Source organism: Daucus carota, chromosome 2 (genome assembly GCF_001625215.2).
Source record: "Daucus carota subsp. sativus chromosome 2, DH1 v3.0, whole genome shotgun sequence".
NCBI lineage: Eukaryota > Viridiplantae > Streptophyta > Magnoliopsida > Apiales > Apiaceae > Daucus > Daucus carota.
Window position 1 is genome coordinate 41,906,594 of NC_030382.2, and position 17,893 is coordinate 41,924,486.

Consider the following 17,893-nt stretch of genomic DNA (forward strand, 5'->3'; position numbering starts at 1 on the left):
GCATGATTCTAAACATCTTGAACCTAACTACCTGAGTAACATTCAAGCCCATCAATTCATACCTCGCAAAAGTCATATTCGTGGCATTTTTAAATTCTGTTTTATCGGTTATTGCTGATCTCAGTAATTTTTACGATCGTGTTGGGCAAAAATGTCCTCCATCGTATAACCTTGGACCAAGTAAATAGACATACAGGCAAATCAAGGAAAATTTAAAGATTACAGTATATTATATATTTCTGTATGACTACAATCACAAATGTTATGAAGGTTTCCCAGCAGTGAAAAGCCTCTGAAACCCATATTGCATCTTAGAATGCCAGGAAGCCCCGAGAACTTGACAGTAACTATGAGAAACCGGCATACATTCATATAGCGGTGAACCAGCTATGAAGGATTTGCGGCTGGGCAAACTATTGTCCAATAAGCTTTAATATGCCATGAGGAATAAGAAAAGACTTTGATGGAGAAAAATCATACAATAATTTAGAGCTGAAACTCAACCACATATAGTAAAAGATGTGTGCTCTTAATCACTGGAATGCATCATAAATTTTTTCACAAACTCCAGATAAGCCATATTTCACACAGGCGACATGCTATGCCAATATATAATTCAGATTGAAGCTGAATGCAGTAGAAAGTCAATGTGTAGAATTGACGTTGTCACTTATAGTCCAATTCCTTGTTCATCTTACCCAGCCAGCAGCAGTTTCTGCTGCCTGGCTCCTCTGACAACATCCTCAAAGTATATGCGACCTACTAGAGCTTCGAGGGATGACAGAAACTCTACCGTGCCCCTCTAAGTCTAGTTGATTCTTAAGGAAATAAGAGGAAGTAAACTACAAGATGTAAACAACAGGACTTGTACCTTACTGGTGATAAGATTTTACTGGTTGCACGGAATCCTGACAAACTAAGTTCTATACTTCTGTCTTTGACGTGTCAACCGGACATTAAAGTATTAGACTCATATGTTCCCTGTAAAGACACAAGAAACAAGCTTATTTATGCCAAAACAGAATAATATTATTTGGCAGATGCTACTATGAATTCTGACCTATCGTTAGAGTTTCAGTGAGTTCTTGCTACAGTTTAAGTGGATAATATTTTTTATTTGCTGAATAGTGGATAAAAAATATATTTCGGAATCAAAAGCGAATAGTAACCTATAAATCTTTTTATTTTAACACAAATCCACAAAAAGTTCAAATAAGAGAAATGTGCAAAAAGATACGGTTATGCTTAATGCAAGTGCTAGTAAGTAAAGAAGAAATAAAAAATTCAATTATGCATAACTGTACAGACCCCTAAACACATCTACATGTGGAACAAGTAATAGATGGTGTCTGTAGCTTTATAAGAACAACAAAAAATTAACCATATAAGATTATATAAACTTAATGTTTTGTGATATGTGTATGTAAACCACAGGTGTAGTCTTCTTTGTGCTCAGATATAGTTTAGGAATGTTACCATTCAACTAGGCTGCAACATGCCAGTTCTGTTCTGTTTTCAAGGCACACATGCGCATTAGATAGACGGTTACTTCAATGCGATAGTAGAAATGGCTTCATTGCAAAGATAAAATATTTAATTTCCTCGGTCACCTATCAATATCTGACAGAATCCATACTTTTTCTGAGCTTCCTGTTATTTCTATTCCTGGTTGGGCCATATTTACTCACTTTTTCCAACATTTCTTTTCTCCCCGCTATATCAGCTTCAATAACTTTGTCTCTTTTTTCATCCGACAGTAAAGCCAGCCTCGAGAACTTCTTTGGCCTCACTAACCCAAGCCTTTCCGTTATGTCCTTGAAAGCGGGAACAAGGCCACGTCTAATATAACATCCTTCAAGTAGTTGCATTGAGTTTTCCTCAGGAAGGGATGAAGCATTTTTCAACTCAAGGTCAAAGCAAAATGGGGAGTCCTTCAACCACATCCTGAGAGAGTGAGCCTTCGCTATAAGGAGTCCACTACGAGTTTTACAGGGCAAAAATGGGGACCCCATTTCCCAAAGGAATGCTTTTATTGTGCTATTCAAAGAAACCTGATTGTATTCTGCTGTCCCTGTAATCAGAACCACAGATTTTGGAGACTCCGGAAAACCATTCAAGGATGCATCCTGTAGCAATATCAGTGTATTGTAAGATTGCAAGCATTTCTGCATATGATTAAGTATTAACACAATGATGGTTATAGGTAACAAAAAATACTATTAATTTTATTTTAATGATTTTGTTTGATTGTATAATGTCTTTGGGCTTCTTAAGGAGGCTCTTGGTTAGTGATATATTTCCTTTCTGGATACAAATGATTAATATTGACTCTACCTGCATATGGTCAAGCCATAACGTGAGACCAACAAGAGCAGCACCAGCAGACAACTTCCTAAAATCTGCCCCCCAGTCCTTCTCAGCTACCCTGCACAGTCGAGAAGTTAAAAGAAAGTTAATTTCACAAATTTAGTACGTGCACTAAAAACGTCAATAATTCTACTGAAATGAAAAAATGTGAGCTATAATGTAATGAACGTGAATATAGTTCAAACTTGTCCGTTCCCACTTCCCTGTGTGCTTTCTTGGTAGCAATTTTTTCAGAAGAGTAAAGAATTCCAGAGATATAATATTGTGACCTATCCAACCTTTTCAGTATGCTTCTATAAGGAAAGAGATATGATTAACAAAAGCCCGCACAAGCAGCACTAGCTTCTAGAAATGCAGTCAGGAATACGAAGTTCAATAGTTCATAGCCATCCAACTGGTAATGTTCCTCAAAGCACTCTATGAGAAGTATCATTTCTCATCAAACCTGTAGCAAAACTGTTTGCTAATGGGAAAAATTGAGTATCGCGACTATTAGTTTACCCTTCTTTAGGACAATCATACTAGAGTAGATTAAATGATTAAGCTTACAAGACCATTTTCACTATATGTTTGCTGTATAGGTGACCCATGACCTAGCTTGATAAAAGTATTGATCTTGGCATCTGTTTTACCCATCGCACCCAATTAAGAATTAATATAATTTTCACGTAATCTTCTATATGCATAGTTCTCACCGAACAATCGTATAAGACAAGGCTTGAAAGAAAGCTATGTGTTATCATCAGAACTGACCCTAGTTTAGTCACTTAGTTGAGACCACAATTTGTTCTCGCCCCCGAGCAATGGATAATTAGTATCATACCAGCCGTCTTACAACTGAAGTTTGATGAGGAAAAAAATACAGCTTCGGAGTACACAACAGTTACCTGAAAACATTGTGACTATAGATATTTCTTTTAATAGCCAATTGGAAAACCCATGAAGCAGTCGCACGAAGATTAAATGCCCACAATAAATCTTCCAAAGCATTGACAAGGCTAAATGCAACGTTATCGTCAACTGGTTCTACTTTCTCAAGAAGTTGATCCATCTCTAGAACCAGTGACTCTGACTTCTGTGTCAGAAGCCTGCAATATGTACTTAATAGTTAATTCACGCGTACTAATATAGTCGTAAAATAGAGAAGGAAAAGTAAATCAAGGAGGACATACTTGATAGGAATTTCAAATCCAGTATCTCTTATAGCACTTAAAAGAGTCATGGCTTCACTTGTATCCTGGCACAAACTGGCAGCCCTAACAAAGCAAGTCCATATCCTGTAATCTGGCTCTAGACCATCTTCCTTCATTTCCAAAAGCTTCTCGACTGCGATAATATAATCTCCATTCTTGAGATAAGCATCTAAAACTGAACTATATGGTAGTGTGCTAAGGTTTTCACCGGTCAATTTCAAATTTTTTAGGACTTCTTCAGCTGCAGTTGGATGCCCTGAACTTCCATAAGAGATCATTAGCAAATGCATTGTAGCAATTGTAGGTTCAATTCCAGCTTCTTTCATTGTAAACATCAAGTTTTGAGCTTTGGAATGGCTTCCAAAACTTCTATATGTTTTCATCATTATATGATAAAAAGAACGGTCAAGCTTGTATCCTCCTGATTGTAACATTTCAAAAAGTTCCTCAGCTTCCTCTAACATCTGTAGCTTACCAAATGCAGAAAGTAGGCTTTTGTAGGTGTTTAACTTAGGATCCAGACCTAGCTTTCTCATTTCATGCATCAATGACAGACCTTCTTCTGGTTTACGATCTTTGCAGTACATAACTATCAAAGTATTGTATGTATCTTCATCTGGTTTAAGTCCAGCTTCTTTAATTTGCCGGTATACCTGAGCAATTTTCCTATAGTCTTCAATTCCTGCATACAACCTAAGCAAAGAATTCCATATTGTAATATCAGGCTTAAAACCAACTTCCCCCATTTCAGCAACCATTGCTTCTACATCCCTTACACGCCTTCCCTTGGAAAACAATATGATCATAATTCTGTAAAGGTGCATGGTAGGAAAATACCCTGCCGCCTTCATTCCATTGTATATTTTCTTCACTTCAAATATGTCACCAGCTTTAGCAAATGCATCTAGCATCAAAACAATTGTGCTCTTACTAATTTTGAACCCCATATCTTGCAGTTCTTGAACTAAAAGGTATAATTCATTTAATCTCTCGTCGACAATCAAAGCTTGCATGAGACCATTAATAGTTTCTACAGTAGGGGAAGGGCCGTCTCTCATCATCGTAGTAAAAGCGGCTCTTGCTTTCTCATAGCAGCCATTTGCAGCATAAGCTTGGATCAAAGCATTCCACACCTTTCGATCTACTGTACTAACGCTCTGTCTAAGAGTTCCCACCACACTCTCTGCTTTTTGCAGAAGCTTTACCTTGCCATAAGCCTCAATTAGAGCAGCATATATTGACATATCATTGATCCTAACACCTTTTGCCTCAGCCTGGTCAATCAAATGATGAGCTGTTTCCGGATAGTCCATCCTGCAATACACAAGTGCCATTTGCCTGCAAAGTTCCGAAGAAGGTTCCAGTCCAACAAATCTCATGTCAGATAAAACCTGAGACGCTTCAGCAAGCAAATTCATCTCCTCGCAGAACTTAATAAGGGTTTCATACATTATCAAACTCCGGTCAACCAATCTATATGTCATGCTTTTCCGGTATTCACTTAAAGCAGCCTCAAGCTGATGAGCCATACAAAGAGTGACCACCATAGCTTCACTCACCAATTGCTGTGATTTTGGTGCATGCTCTTTCAAAAATTCCAATAATTCTTTTGCTTCTAAGTGCCGTCCGCACGAGCAATACAAACTCAGCATTGATAACAAGGTATCACGGTTCACATCATAACCCTGCCTTATTGCTGATCTAAACATTTCATCACCATTACTATAGCATTCCCCCTTGACTAGAATATATGCAATAGTTTGAGGGTCCAGGTCACACAATTCTTCCATATCCTTGACCACGTCCTGAACATCCTCCATTTTGTTTTCTTTTTCAAGAACTCTTAGCATGACTTCATAGAGTCCAACATCTGGGGAGTATCCATCACGAACCATATTATGATATAACATCATTGCCTTGTGGGTTTCACCAGACCTGAATAGTATATCTAACATGACTGAATAGGCTAAGTGATCTGGTTTAATCCCAGACCGGAGCATGCAATCAAAGATATCTTCAGCCTCCAAGCGCATCCCGGCCTTTGCATATCCACAGATTAAAGCACTGTAAGTTCTTATGGTGGGTTTCACGCCTGCATTTAGCATCTCTGACATCACATTTGCAGCTTCAGTTATTTTATTAGCTTTTCCAAGCGAATCAATAAGAACAGTATATGTAACTACATCAGGTTCTCGCCCTAAAGATTTCATGTCTCTATATAGTTGCAACGCCAAATCATGCTGACCCTGCTGTCCATACATGTGAATAATGGTATTGTAAGTCATCTCATCCTCTCCAAAGCCCATTTTTACCATCTCCTCACAAATCTTTTTTACCTTCTCAACATTTCCTTCTCTTGCAAAAGCATAAAGCAAAGAATTATACGTTACGGCGTCAGGGGAGAACCCCTTAGACTCTAAATCGTTAAATAAAATCTCAGCTTCTGTAGACAGCCCACATCTGCCATAAACTGAAAGCATGGCATTATATGTCCATAAATCAGGTTGACATCTACTTCCTAACATATCATTGTATATCTCAACCGCCTCCTCCAAATTAGATCCACGAGAGCAAGCACTGATTAGAGTGTTGTAAGTAATTATATCAGGTCGAAGGCCTGACCTCCTAACTTCACTTAAAAGTTCACGTGCCATATTTGGTTCAATAGACCCAGACTTTAAACGGGCATTAATCAATGTATTGAAGCTTACAAGATCCGGCTCACAACCTCGCTCCCGCATCAAATAAAGCAGTTCTCGAACCTTCGAAAACCGACCATTCCGAGCATAAACACCCATCATTGCATTATACACTTGTACAACATCACCAACCCCTTGCTCTCCCCTTGTAAAAATCTCCACGGCCAAAGCTTCTTGATTAGCCTTACCAAGAACAGAAAGTATAGTCGCAAGCATCCGAGCATTCGGAGAAAACCAATGCCGCAAATTCAACCACTCATAAACCTCCAACGCCCTTTGCCAACTTGACTGACCAACCCATTTCACCACAAAACAAAAATCAGTTGGAGTCATTTGCACCTTCCTATCATCCAACACATCCGCAACAAACTCCTCCGACTTCAATTTCAAAATCCTATCAGTCAAAAACCGAACCCGCTCTCTCCAATCTTTCGCCCTCTTCAGCGCCAATTTAGTCATCTTCTTAGCTCTAGTCCTACTAGGCCTTCCCAAAACCTCCTGCTTTTCATCATTCACACTCTCAAACCCACCTTCATTTCCCTCCAAGACATCATTTTTACCACTCATTTCACTGCCGTCTATCCCTAAATCAGCATCATCGACCTCAAAATGTGATTTAACCAAATGGGGTTCTGTAATTTTTAAGTGGGGCCATCTTACATTAGGACGAGCTCTACTGTAGCTAAATTCTCTTGAATTTTCTTGGTCATTACATACAGAATTTGTGTCTAACATAGTAGTATTATCAATACAACAATTTACAAAAGTGCTATGCTTCTTACATACCTCTAAATTTCTGCTGAGTGGCATAGAAGCAGTGGCCAACACTCCTGTTAATGCCATAATCAAAGCTTTCACCTTGTAATGTTTCACAACTTGTAAAGTTTGTATCTTTATTAACAGTTGAAGAATTTTGTATGTATATGTGTAAGTATATGTGCATGTATGATAAAAACATGGATGATTTTGAAGGGGTGGAGATTTTTTTTATTCAGTCATTTGGTTCTGGAGAAGATAGTTAAGACAGACCGGGTAGAAGATTAGGGCCAGGAATATTTGGGCCGGTTCGGATAAAAGGCCATTGAGAAGAGCTGAATCATACCGCTCTTTGGACTTTTAGTTACAGAGGAGCCCAGTATTTTATAAACCAAACTTTTAAAATATTCTTGGAACATTAGGCTAAAAAGAAGATATTCATGCATAAGAAAGGGTCATATCAAATAATCTCTTGAAAATTTATGTTTTTGGGATTTTGTGTACTGTAAATTTTTACAAAATTAAAAAAAATGTTACGTCAGGTGTCTGGGTTAATTTTCACGTACTTTGATTATAATGTCAAAGAGTGACTAGGACAATACGATCTCATTATCATGGACACCCACTTAAATCTAAGTCATTTTTGTGAATCAAAATCAAACATGAAACCGTACTTCTACACACATAATTTCAAATTTAAATAATTGTGTTTTATTCGTAATGAATATGTTTGATTTGATCTGAAGGATGGTAAGTTGGACAACTTACGGTGTGTGGCCTAAGTGTGAAGTTCCCTTCCTTTGAACTTACATTATGGTTTTGAGGATAAGATTAAGGAGAAACACTACAAGTGGAATAATACATTATGGTCTACATAAATTTATGCAAGGCATGGAGAACAATATAATTTCTTCCCACTTTATATCCTGTCTTAAAATGTTTCCAATACTCGCAAGTTCTATTCAGTAAATGTTGGCCCCTTAAGAAAGTGAAAACACATCAAAATGGTCCTCCCATAACCTCAGGTCCCATATCTATGGATCAACTTCATGCTCACCCTTCAGAGAAATGGAGTAACAAACTTGCTGCCTAAAGCAATGACACTTTTGGTTAGTGTCACTTCTATAAAGTATGAAGCACTTTGATTCTAATTTGAAGTTTTCCTGATAATGATCACTTCTATGAATTTCAATAACATTCAACTTTCACTCACTGCAAGAAGAAATCAAGAAACGTATGCTCATTTTAAGAGACGGCAAAATAACCAATTTTTATATATACATTAAATCTCGATGAATAAATTTTTCAGATCCAAACATAACAAAAAGGGTGTGTTTTTAACGTCGGTTCAGAAATAATCTCGATAAGTAGATAAAATTATCCTCTCTCAGGACTATTCATTTTATGAGGTTTAATATGAGCTTGCAGACTAATTAATTAGTCACTGACTCCATCTCTGGAGAGGTTAAATTAATAGCATAATTTTGTTCCTAAGTGAGGGGAGGAGTGGACCAACATCACATGCAAATACAGAGAGTAGAGTAGAAGATGGTAAAATATCATTTCAACTTCCCAAATGGTCACAGCCTCACAGGTCATTGTAGCTAGGCTCCAGAAAGAAACTAAAGAAATAATAAATCTCCAGATTGGTAAATTTTCATATTCAAATTGCAAGCACATGGTGCCAAACTAATCCATGTTCATTTTCCAGTCCAAGTGATCATTTCATTACTCATTTCAAACTTATAGTTAAGAAAAGACACAGCCCATCTTTTTTATATGCCTAATCATTGGCTTCTCTTTAAATTTGTTGTGAGCTGGTCTATGTGTAGGAAAGTCACCAAACAACGCATGCAATACCTAGTGAGATACCCATGCATAAGCATAAGGCATCCTTGTATGTTTGTATTATAAAAGTATAAGCTTGTAATTATATATCATCTTTACTAATTAAACTTTGAGTTGATTCCTCAACATCCTCCTAGTTTTGTATACTGCAGAATCTCTACTTTAACTAACTTCTGGTTTCACTATCAGGTTCGGATCGGGTTTCAGTCGAAGCCATTGAAAGGGTAGGCACCAAATTTCGGGTCTGGGGAAGTCACCATGGCCTCAGAGGCAGACCATAATCGCGCAGCTTGAATGGAGCTGGTAGCTAGTTTGGACGGGGAAGCTTCATTACAGTCTGCAAAGTATTTCCCAGTAATGCCCTTCGTTTTTGCATGCGTAGCCACGTAGCAGGTCGTTGCAGCAGCCTGATTATTCAATAGTGCCCAATAATACATCATTAGTACATAATTAACATATAATACAGTGGATCATTATTATATGAGCCGATCAAATGATACTTAAACACATACGTGGGGACTCGGATTAAATAATCGAAAGATCACATTGCATACCTGAGGTATGGTCTTCAAGAGCTTTGATGTCAGAAAGAACACAAGATCTGCAGATTTGTTTATGTTTCGATGAGTACTAATTCATCAACGCCAGCTCTCTCTCTCTGTCTGTGTTAATATCAATAGAAAATCAAATTACCTGTAAGGAAGCCTTCGCGATCTCTGGTGAGCCTCGTTCTCACTATACCTGGATGAACACAATTCACACTTACATTTGCCCCCATTCCCTGCCCATCACATATTCCACACGAATCAATAACATGTAATTTCAATTATAACTGCAATTTTACGAGTTTACAATGTAAACTACTGTAAACTCGTAAGATTCTAACACACTAGTCATTTCATGTCAAGTGAGTCGTGTCATGTTCGGATTTTGTCTCAGTGACGTAAATAATGGAGTCGGGTTCTAGTCATTTCATGAGTCGTGTCAACGACAATTGCGATTAACAATTCGTACCGACTAAATTTAGAATAACAGTACACAGGTCCCTAAACGGAAAGATAAAAAATGACTGAACTTCAAGTGAGAATTAATTACCTGGAGTCTGTTAGCAAGCTCCTTGGTGTGCAGAATGTTAGCGAGCTTCGAGATAGCATAAGCACATGTCGCGTCATAATCACTATACACACACAATTCACGACCAAAAGACAAACGATTCAGAATAAAAAGTCAAATATCCCAGTTCTTCTAATTCATCTGTCTCTCTTCCAATTGACATATCTCTATCTTTGCTTCCTCTTTTTTTACAAATCACAGTCGTGACAAATTAATACTGCCATGAATGCTCAATTTAACGAATTAATAGGTCAAACCGGTACAGTTGAATACTACACTTCACCTTTTGTTTCGAGTTATGTGTTCCAGATAAGGTATCAAGTCGCCGGAGAACCAGCCGTGAATACTTGACGACACGTTCACTATCCGCCCTTCCACTCCGGTGGTTTTCGCGGTTTCGATCATCTTTTCCACCAATAGCTTCGTCAACAAAAAATGACCTGTTACAATTTAATCGATTAATAATAATCCATACATTTTATAGGATTGTATCTGATTTTGATTTTATGCGGATTATTTTCGTGATTTGTATTACTGTGACTCAGTTATTATTACCTAAGAAATTAGTAGCAAAGGTCATTTCAATTCCATCCTCAGAAACAGCGTGCTTGTGCGAGAATTTTCCAGCGTTGTTTCTGAAATTATCGCGATAAAAATTGAATAAAATACAAGTAATACAGTTAAAATATTCGAATGTAAGAAAATTAGGGGACTTACATTAGAAGATTGAGAGGCAAATTGAGAGACTCAAACTCGCTGACGAAGTTTCGGACAGAACTAAGAGAACTGAGATCAAGCGGCATAATCAAAACTTCGGCTCCAGGAAACTCTGATTGAATTCGAGCCTTTGTTTCCTCGGCAGCTTTCTGGTTCCTAGCCGGCAGCACGAGCCTGGCTCCTCTTTTGGCTAACACACGCGCCGTCTCGGCTCCAATACCAGATGTCGCTCCTTCATCACAAAACATTTCCAATCCGAATCGTAAAAAAACCAAACCAAACATATCCGGTATATCAATATTTCCGCTCTAACAAAAATATTCAACTTACAAATTCATATCATTTATCGTACATGTACACATTTTATGTGTGTTATTTATTAACAAATAATAGTGATTGCATGTGAATATTGAGCGAGGAACTTACCGGTGATGATGGCGGTTGAAGAGCGAAGATCGACGGAGGAAGTGACCTGATCGGCGGTGGACTTGGAGCCATAGCCGGAAGGGCCTTTCCAGCCTAGAAGGTATTTCAAAGTGTCGAGCATTATTAATGGTGATAAGAATAGTATTTGTTAACAAGGTGATGAAGTGAGTTGAGAAAAAGGTGAGTATGGATATATAAAGTTGGAGACTAAAGTATTGGTTTCAAATTTCTTTCTTTTTATCTGGGTATAAAATATACGGGTATTGTACTCGTGGGGCTGGGTTTTAATTAATTAAAGATTTAAGGAGGATTGCATATTTGTCACTGATTGATTGAGATGCTTAATATGGTCCATAATCTTGCATATATGTAATCCATCTGTAATATATATAATTTTACTTTTTTAAGACTTTTTAGTATAGGAGATTATCAAAAATATAGTAAATGTATTCAGGTATTCCTGAAACGAAATCCATAATGCCCAGAGAAATGGTAACGATTAAAAATTCAAATTGGATATTCAAAATTATTGTCAAAATGACGTATTGATATATATCGAAGTTAAGATTAGTTGTTAATATCGTTGTATGTGTAGGGATCCATTATATTTAATATTGCTGACGATATAGTATTTTACATATCAGGGTCCATATATTTTAAAATCTTTAATATGTTAGTTTGGAATATTTTAGTTGATGAAGTTATTGCATGTGCACGAGATTCATCATATTCAATAAGGTTGACTTATGTTAATTGAAAATATTTTAATTATTAAAATTATTATATAGAGTAAACTGTGTTATATTTAAAAGAGATACAGCCAACTAAATCATAACATGTGACATTTGAATTCATTTTGATGATGAATTTGAGAGTTTAGGATTTTTTTCCTCAAGAAAAAGATATATTAAGTAAAGAATATAAATTGGATAATACTGTGATGATTTTACGTAATATTGTCGCATTTCTTACTATATTCGCCCCCTACAAAAATATATTTAAATCATTTCTATAGCTAATTCCTTATACTTATTTTCCTTTATATACATTTAATTAATTATTTATGTTGAATTGAATATATTAAAATCAAAAATTTCTACTATCAATATACTTATATAAAGGAGAAGCGAGGGGCGTGTAGGTGGCGTCTCTCACATGCTCCGTTCTATTTTTCTAATTTTCTGAAATTTTGGATGAAAAAATATCAAAAATTAGAATTACCTTTTTTAGTTTCGGGTATATTAGAAGCAAGTTTCAGAATCTGATTTTGTTTCAGATTATTTATGGAATATAGTAGCTTGAAAATTTTAATCTGATTTTGTTTCAGATTATTTAATTATGGGAAAGAGTATTTATGGAATATAGTAGTTTGAAAATTTTAATCTGATTTTGTTTCAGATTATTTAATTATGGGAAAGAGTAGCACACAAGTCTCTCTGCACCTATAAATACGCCCTATAAATTGGAGGGTTTTGAATCATCTAAACACAACATCCTCTCTCTCTCAATACTAGGGGAGAGCATGGTCCGGTTCGGCTCGGTTCTGGGATAAAACCGAAACCGCAACCATATATCTTCGGTTTTTAAAATCGAAAACCGTAACCGCCGGTTCAGATTCGGTTTTAAACACTCTGGTTCGGCTATAATCGGTTCGGTTTCGATTATAAAACCGACAAATTTATGAATTAAAAATAATATACGAACAAGATTAATTAATACGCGTAATATATACGTAATAATCAACCTATTTATTAAAAAGATTTCAAAACACGTCGAGTCTTGATCGGTTAGTGGACATGAAGAAGAAAGCTGTAGATGATCACTTAACTTTGTTTAAAACTGAAACTCTTAATGAGATCAGAAACACCAGGAGCCAAAGTAAATTTAAAAGATGATGGGGGGATATTGGATGAATATATCATCACATGGTATCTTCATAATTCATATGAAGCGAAGACTTGAGTTGATTTATAAATTCAAACAGATTGCAACTCATCTCAGATTTATGTCCCAGCCTCTCATTTACTTGTGGTTCTTAATATTTAACTTTAAATTCATATAAATTATATATATAAATATATTTATTTAATTATTTAAATAATTATTCGGTTTGGTTTTTTTCGGTTCGGTTTTAACCAATAACCGGAACCAAACCCATGACATCGGTTCGGTTTTTAATTTTTCGGTTTCGGTTTTTTCCGGATCGGTTTTAATCGTTTTTTACTGGTTTCGGTTTTTTTTTTCGATTTTTTGCTCAGCCCTACTCAATACCACAACACTACCTCTCTCTGGTAATAGTTTTTCTTGCTCGATTTCTAACTCGATGGTGCCGTTAACGATAAGTGAAGGTGGTAATAGTTCTCTTGCTCGATCTCTAACTCGGTGGTGCCGTTTTTCTGCAACGATAAGTGAAGGCTGTTTATACAGTATTAAAGAAAATAAAGGTTGTTGAAAGTAAAGGTAGTTATACACCGCTATGTTGGAGTTGACAAATCTAGATACGGGAAAAAATATAGTCTTGATATGATATTGATGGATGATATCAATAAATTAACTGTGAGTTATATATGTTTGTTGGTCATTATTTTATAATATTTGATTTGTTCTTCGGACATGTTTGTTGTTGTTAATTTTTATATGATTTACTTTGTATTCAGAGAAAAAATTATTCAAGCATTATCTGTTTGCTCCGTTCAATCAAATTTTAAGTGAAAACTCTTTATACACTATTAAAATATAAAAGTCCTTACAAGCAAGGATAGTTATAGACTGCTATCCCACGGATTTAAGTTAAATGTTTTTGTGCACAATCAATCCAAAAAAATTGGAGTGAGGTGATAATGTAAGAACATGATTACTTTAAAAAAAAAACACAAATAAAATTAAAATTCGTCGTACTTTAAGTCTTTAAATTGTGAATTACGTGTACAAATTTATTTTCATTTTTTCACCATGAATTATAGTCCAATTTGGCAATTTTATATATTAGTATTGGTATTACATCTAGATTTTTATAATATAAAATTTATTTTATCCTACAAATATTAATTTTGAAACATTAATATATTTTTCATAGACAGCCACAAAATTATTTTATTCTACAAATATTAATATTAAATCATTAATATAATTTTTATAGCCCGCCGCAACGCGCGGCTTCTCAACTAGTTAAATTAAGAACGAGTGAACTCCAAAGGAAAAATATTTTTAGATAATAAGAGAGATGTTACGTAAAGATATTAATATATGTCAATTATCAAACAACTAATTTCCAAATATCTTCCAGCTGCATGGCATAATTATCCTCAAAACTTAAAATAACACATGTGTATATATCCTAAATTTGCTTAGAAAAAGAAGTATCTTACATTTTGTTCGGTCTTTCTTATTTGATATTATTTGTTCAATCCATTCAAAGCTATACAGTCGGGAGCTGTGAGCAGGAAAGTTGTGAGAGGAGATGATGGATAATTCTGTTCATTCACACTTTCTATTAAAAATGTAAGATCGATGTTCAGTAATGCAGAGATTGTTTTGCTTTTATCAATCTTTTATTGTGTTTGCGAAGGGAAAGAAAAAACTTGTAATGATAGGCGGGGACATATAACAAGGCAAAAGGCTGATGATAAGATGGAAGCTTCAAAGGTTACAGTACATCACATGAACACAACCGAGAAGTCACTGCAATTCACCTTTTTCATAAAGCATGCAAGCTCGGGGGATACACATTGAATCAAACTTATAAATTTGATCGTACTCAAGTATGTTCAAATATTATAAGTACTACTGTAAAATGAAATTATACAGTACTCCTCTTCTTTAAAAAATTTTAAGTTTGGCGCAAAAAGGATCAGGTCAAAGTTAATCAACGACTGTACACACGGAAAAAAATGTATAATTTGTAGTAGTAGTAGTATCATATTAGAATCACATGGCTAGATTTTGATTTTGACTTGTGAAATTAAAATAATCACATTAGTAGTAGATTCCTACCAGCGAAGTGCTCGAGGCGGTACGTGGTATTCTGACACTTTCGATTTATATTTCCACTAATAAAGCCATAACTAATCAATTATACAAACAGATTTTCACAACCAAAAAATGGTTGTATATATTCTTCCATCACCGTTGAAAGTTAAATGTTGAGGCTTATTCATACATTTAATCAAACCACAAAACTTCAAACTAATTAAGCATATTAGGAGTGTTCAATCGATTCAATAATAAAAAATCATACGACATCTGCGAATACAATTGAGGCATTTGCAAGAACGATTGAGTCGAACAAATATAAAACAGATCATATCGCTGATTAATTTAATTTTTATAAAGACACAATCAAATGATTTATTAAAATTGATATATATAAATATACTGCCTTCACCAAAATCTGAGTGGTCTGTTAAAATGTTTGTTTTTAATATTATAAAATTTAATTTCTTTTATGTGATTTTAAATAAAAATTTTGGATGTTTGAAGATGTTCTAAGAACTGTTTAAAACATCGAAACCTTCGGCTAACATGAATATGGTATATCAAAAATCAAAAATTTAGCCAATAACAATCGTATAACTATATTTGTTTCATATTCGTTATTTGAATTAAAAACCATGGCTTATTTCAGAAAAAAATAGAGTTTATGTATTTTTCTTCAGAAATAAGTCCCTATCTCTTAAAAACAAGTTTTAGCACCAATAAACTTATTAGAAGGTCTCATGATTCATGATTCGTGCGACCAGGAATTGAACCTACAAATTCACCTTACCAATCTTTTATTGTATCCCCTCTATTTCAAAATATTAGGTCATTTCGAATAAATACTCCATTATGAAAATGCAACATGAAACTTAAATTCTTACCATGATATGTAAATTTTTACACGTATGACTGGACAATACCACAACAAGTTATACCAAAAATGATTGTGAACTTGATATGGTACTTAACTCCGACGGGGACTGAATCGACTGATCACATAAACCGGGAAGTACAGTCAAGTTTTTCTTCGTTACGATTTGTCTGGTATTCAGACACACAGACTGACTCGGTCAACTCTTAGATTTTCAGTACTTATGAGTCAATATTATAAGAGAATTGATAAAGAAGCTCCAACTTTTACTATTTAAGCTCCAAATCTTATTTTGAGATATTAAATACCATAACTATCCTTACATTTTCTTTTTTTATCTGCAAGCAGCAACCATATATAGCAGTATACAAGTATATAATCATTAAATGAGGCAAGAACGTGAACATGACATGACCAAAAAAGATCCCCAGATTTTATATGCATGAGAAGACATGAGATAATATTCTAAAGTATTTTCAAGCGTCTTGTTTACCAGCAACTTAATACTACATTTCATTGCCTTAAACCAGTCGATTGCATCTTATAACTTTTGTCTACAGAGTTTATCCAGGCCTGGTTAACACTTAAACATTTAGTCTAGGTTAGAGAATTCTATTCCAGTTATTTCTGCAGCTTTAAGGAGGAGGTTACATTTACAAATCACAAGCTATGTCGTGGTCAAATACAATACACACCACCACCGTGGCTTGTGATATACTTGCGAGAAACATCAAAATGGAGCAGACCACATATAACAACTCCGTCTGCAGGATGTATGAGAGGCTTGTGCACAATTATTTCCAAGCCGAGAGCAGAATTATTCTATTACAAATTGACAAACATAAATTAAAAAGTTTAAAAAATCATAAGATTAATGTCTCAAACAAAATCCTGTTCTTATGCAATAGCATCCAGTAATGTAAAACTTCTTAACAAAAACAAATTCTGCAGAGAGCATTTAATTACAATCTAAGTCCAAAACAAAATACATATTAAAGGTTAGGGGTAGTTACAGTATTTAGTATCTCAAAGTAAGATTTGGAGCTTAAATAGTAAAAGTTGGAGTTTATTTATCAATTCTCTATTATAAACACATTATACTGTATATTAATCCTCCTCTCTCCAATCACAACTCGGTTGTTTTATTAGCCAACTCAATTTAACTATATAATAAAAGAAGGTACGAAATTTGTATGTATCAAGAGAATCGAATCACACCAACGCCTGATTTAAAGCTTGCATTTTTATAACACGAATCTGGTCATCTTTCCCCACTAGCAAACTAGTTTACTCATTTCTTAATCTAATTTTAATTATTTAAGTCATATATAAAATAAAAAGCAGCCTAAGCACACAAGAAGATTAATTATTGTGATTAAAAGAAGCATTGATTAGCATGCCATTACTCTTCAATGATTACTGTGGGAGCCAATGATCTTTGGGGTCCCCGGTCCTAAAGATTAGGATATGGGGTCTTAAGTCTTAAGTTAGATTTTTGATTGGTTAAGTGAGATTAGTTTTCTTCCCACCTTAATTTAAATGGTTAAGTTTGATTAATCATGTGGCACATTATATGATTACTCAATTGGGTAATCATAAGGAGGATGAAGTGTTAAATTTGTTGTCAGCTTGTCAAATAAGGTTGTCAGCTTTAAGTTTACTCTGTGATTCAGAAAAGCATTGCTTTATACTTGGCAAGTAAAAAAAAAAGTATGTACTTTTTTATACACGTGATAAAATGATAAAATTAGCGTTTCAGAAATTCTCAAATTATTAAAAAAATCTGGTTCATTCTTCAAAAATATTTTATTATTTAATAATATGTCAAATTTGACTAAAAATCTTGGTTTATTGAAAAAATATTTGATGAATCTTATTAATAGCTCAACAGATTAGTCTCATTAAACTTTTGGATAGGACTTGCC

The 17,893-nt window shown here is 34.9% G+C and overlaps 2 protein-coding genes across 2 annotated transcripts; both read right to left on the reverse strand.

Annotated features, from left to right (window-relative positions):
• Positions 1 to 185: 185 nt before the first annotated feature.
• Positions 186 to 7,268, reverse strand: LOC108209303 (pentatricopeptide repeat-containing protein At3g18110, chloroplastic). The gene is made up of 5 exons (XM_017380133.2): positions 3,540 to 7,268; positions 3,255 to 3,455; positions 2,335 to 2,425; positions 1,477 to 2,126; positions 186 to 981 (listed from the first exon to the last, which is right to left on the reverse strand). Exons 1-4 carry the CDS (start codon positions 7,100 to 7,102, stop codon positions 1,614 to 1,616), a joined length of 4,368 nt encoding a protein of 1,455 aa, XP_017235622.1. The 5' UTR covers positions 7,103 to 7,268; the 3' UTR covers positions 186 to 981; positions 1,477 to 1,613.
• Positions 7,269 to 8,910: 1,642 nt separating this feature from the next.
• On the reverse strand, positions 8,911 to 11,325 carry LOC108208082 (short-chain dehydrogenase TIC 32 B, chloroplastic). Its single transcript, XM_017378563.2, has 8 exons — positions 11,120 to 11,325; positions 10,694 to 10,925; positions 10,532 to 10,611; positions 10,260 to 10,416; positions 9,959 to 10,040; positions 9,557 to 9,644; positions 9,418 to 9,464; positions 8,911 to 9,270 (listed from the first exon to the last, which is right to left on the reverse strand). The coding sequence occupies exons 1-8, from the start codon at positions 11,238 to 11,240 to the stop codon at positions 9,067 to 9,069; spliced, it is 1,011 nt and encodes a 336-aa protein (XP_017234052.1). The 5' UTR covers positions 11,241 to 11,325; the 3' UTR covers positions 8,911 to 9,066.
• Positions 11,326 to 17,893: the final 6,568 nt, after the last annotated feature.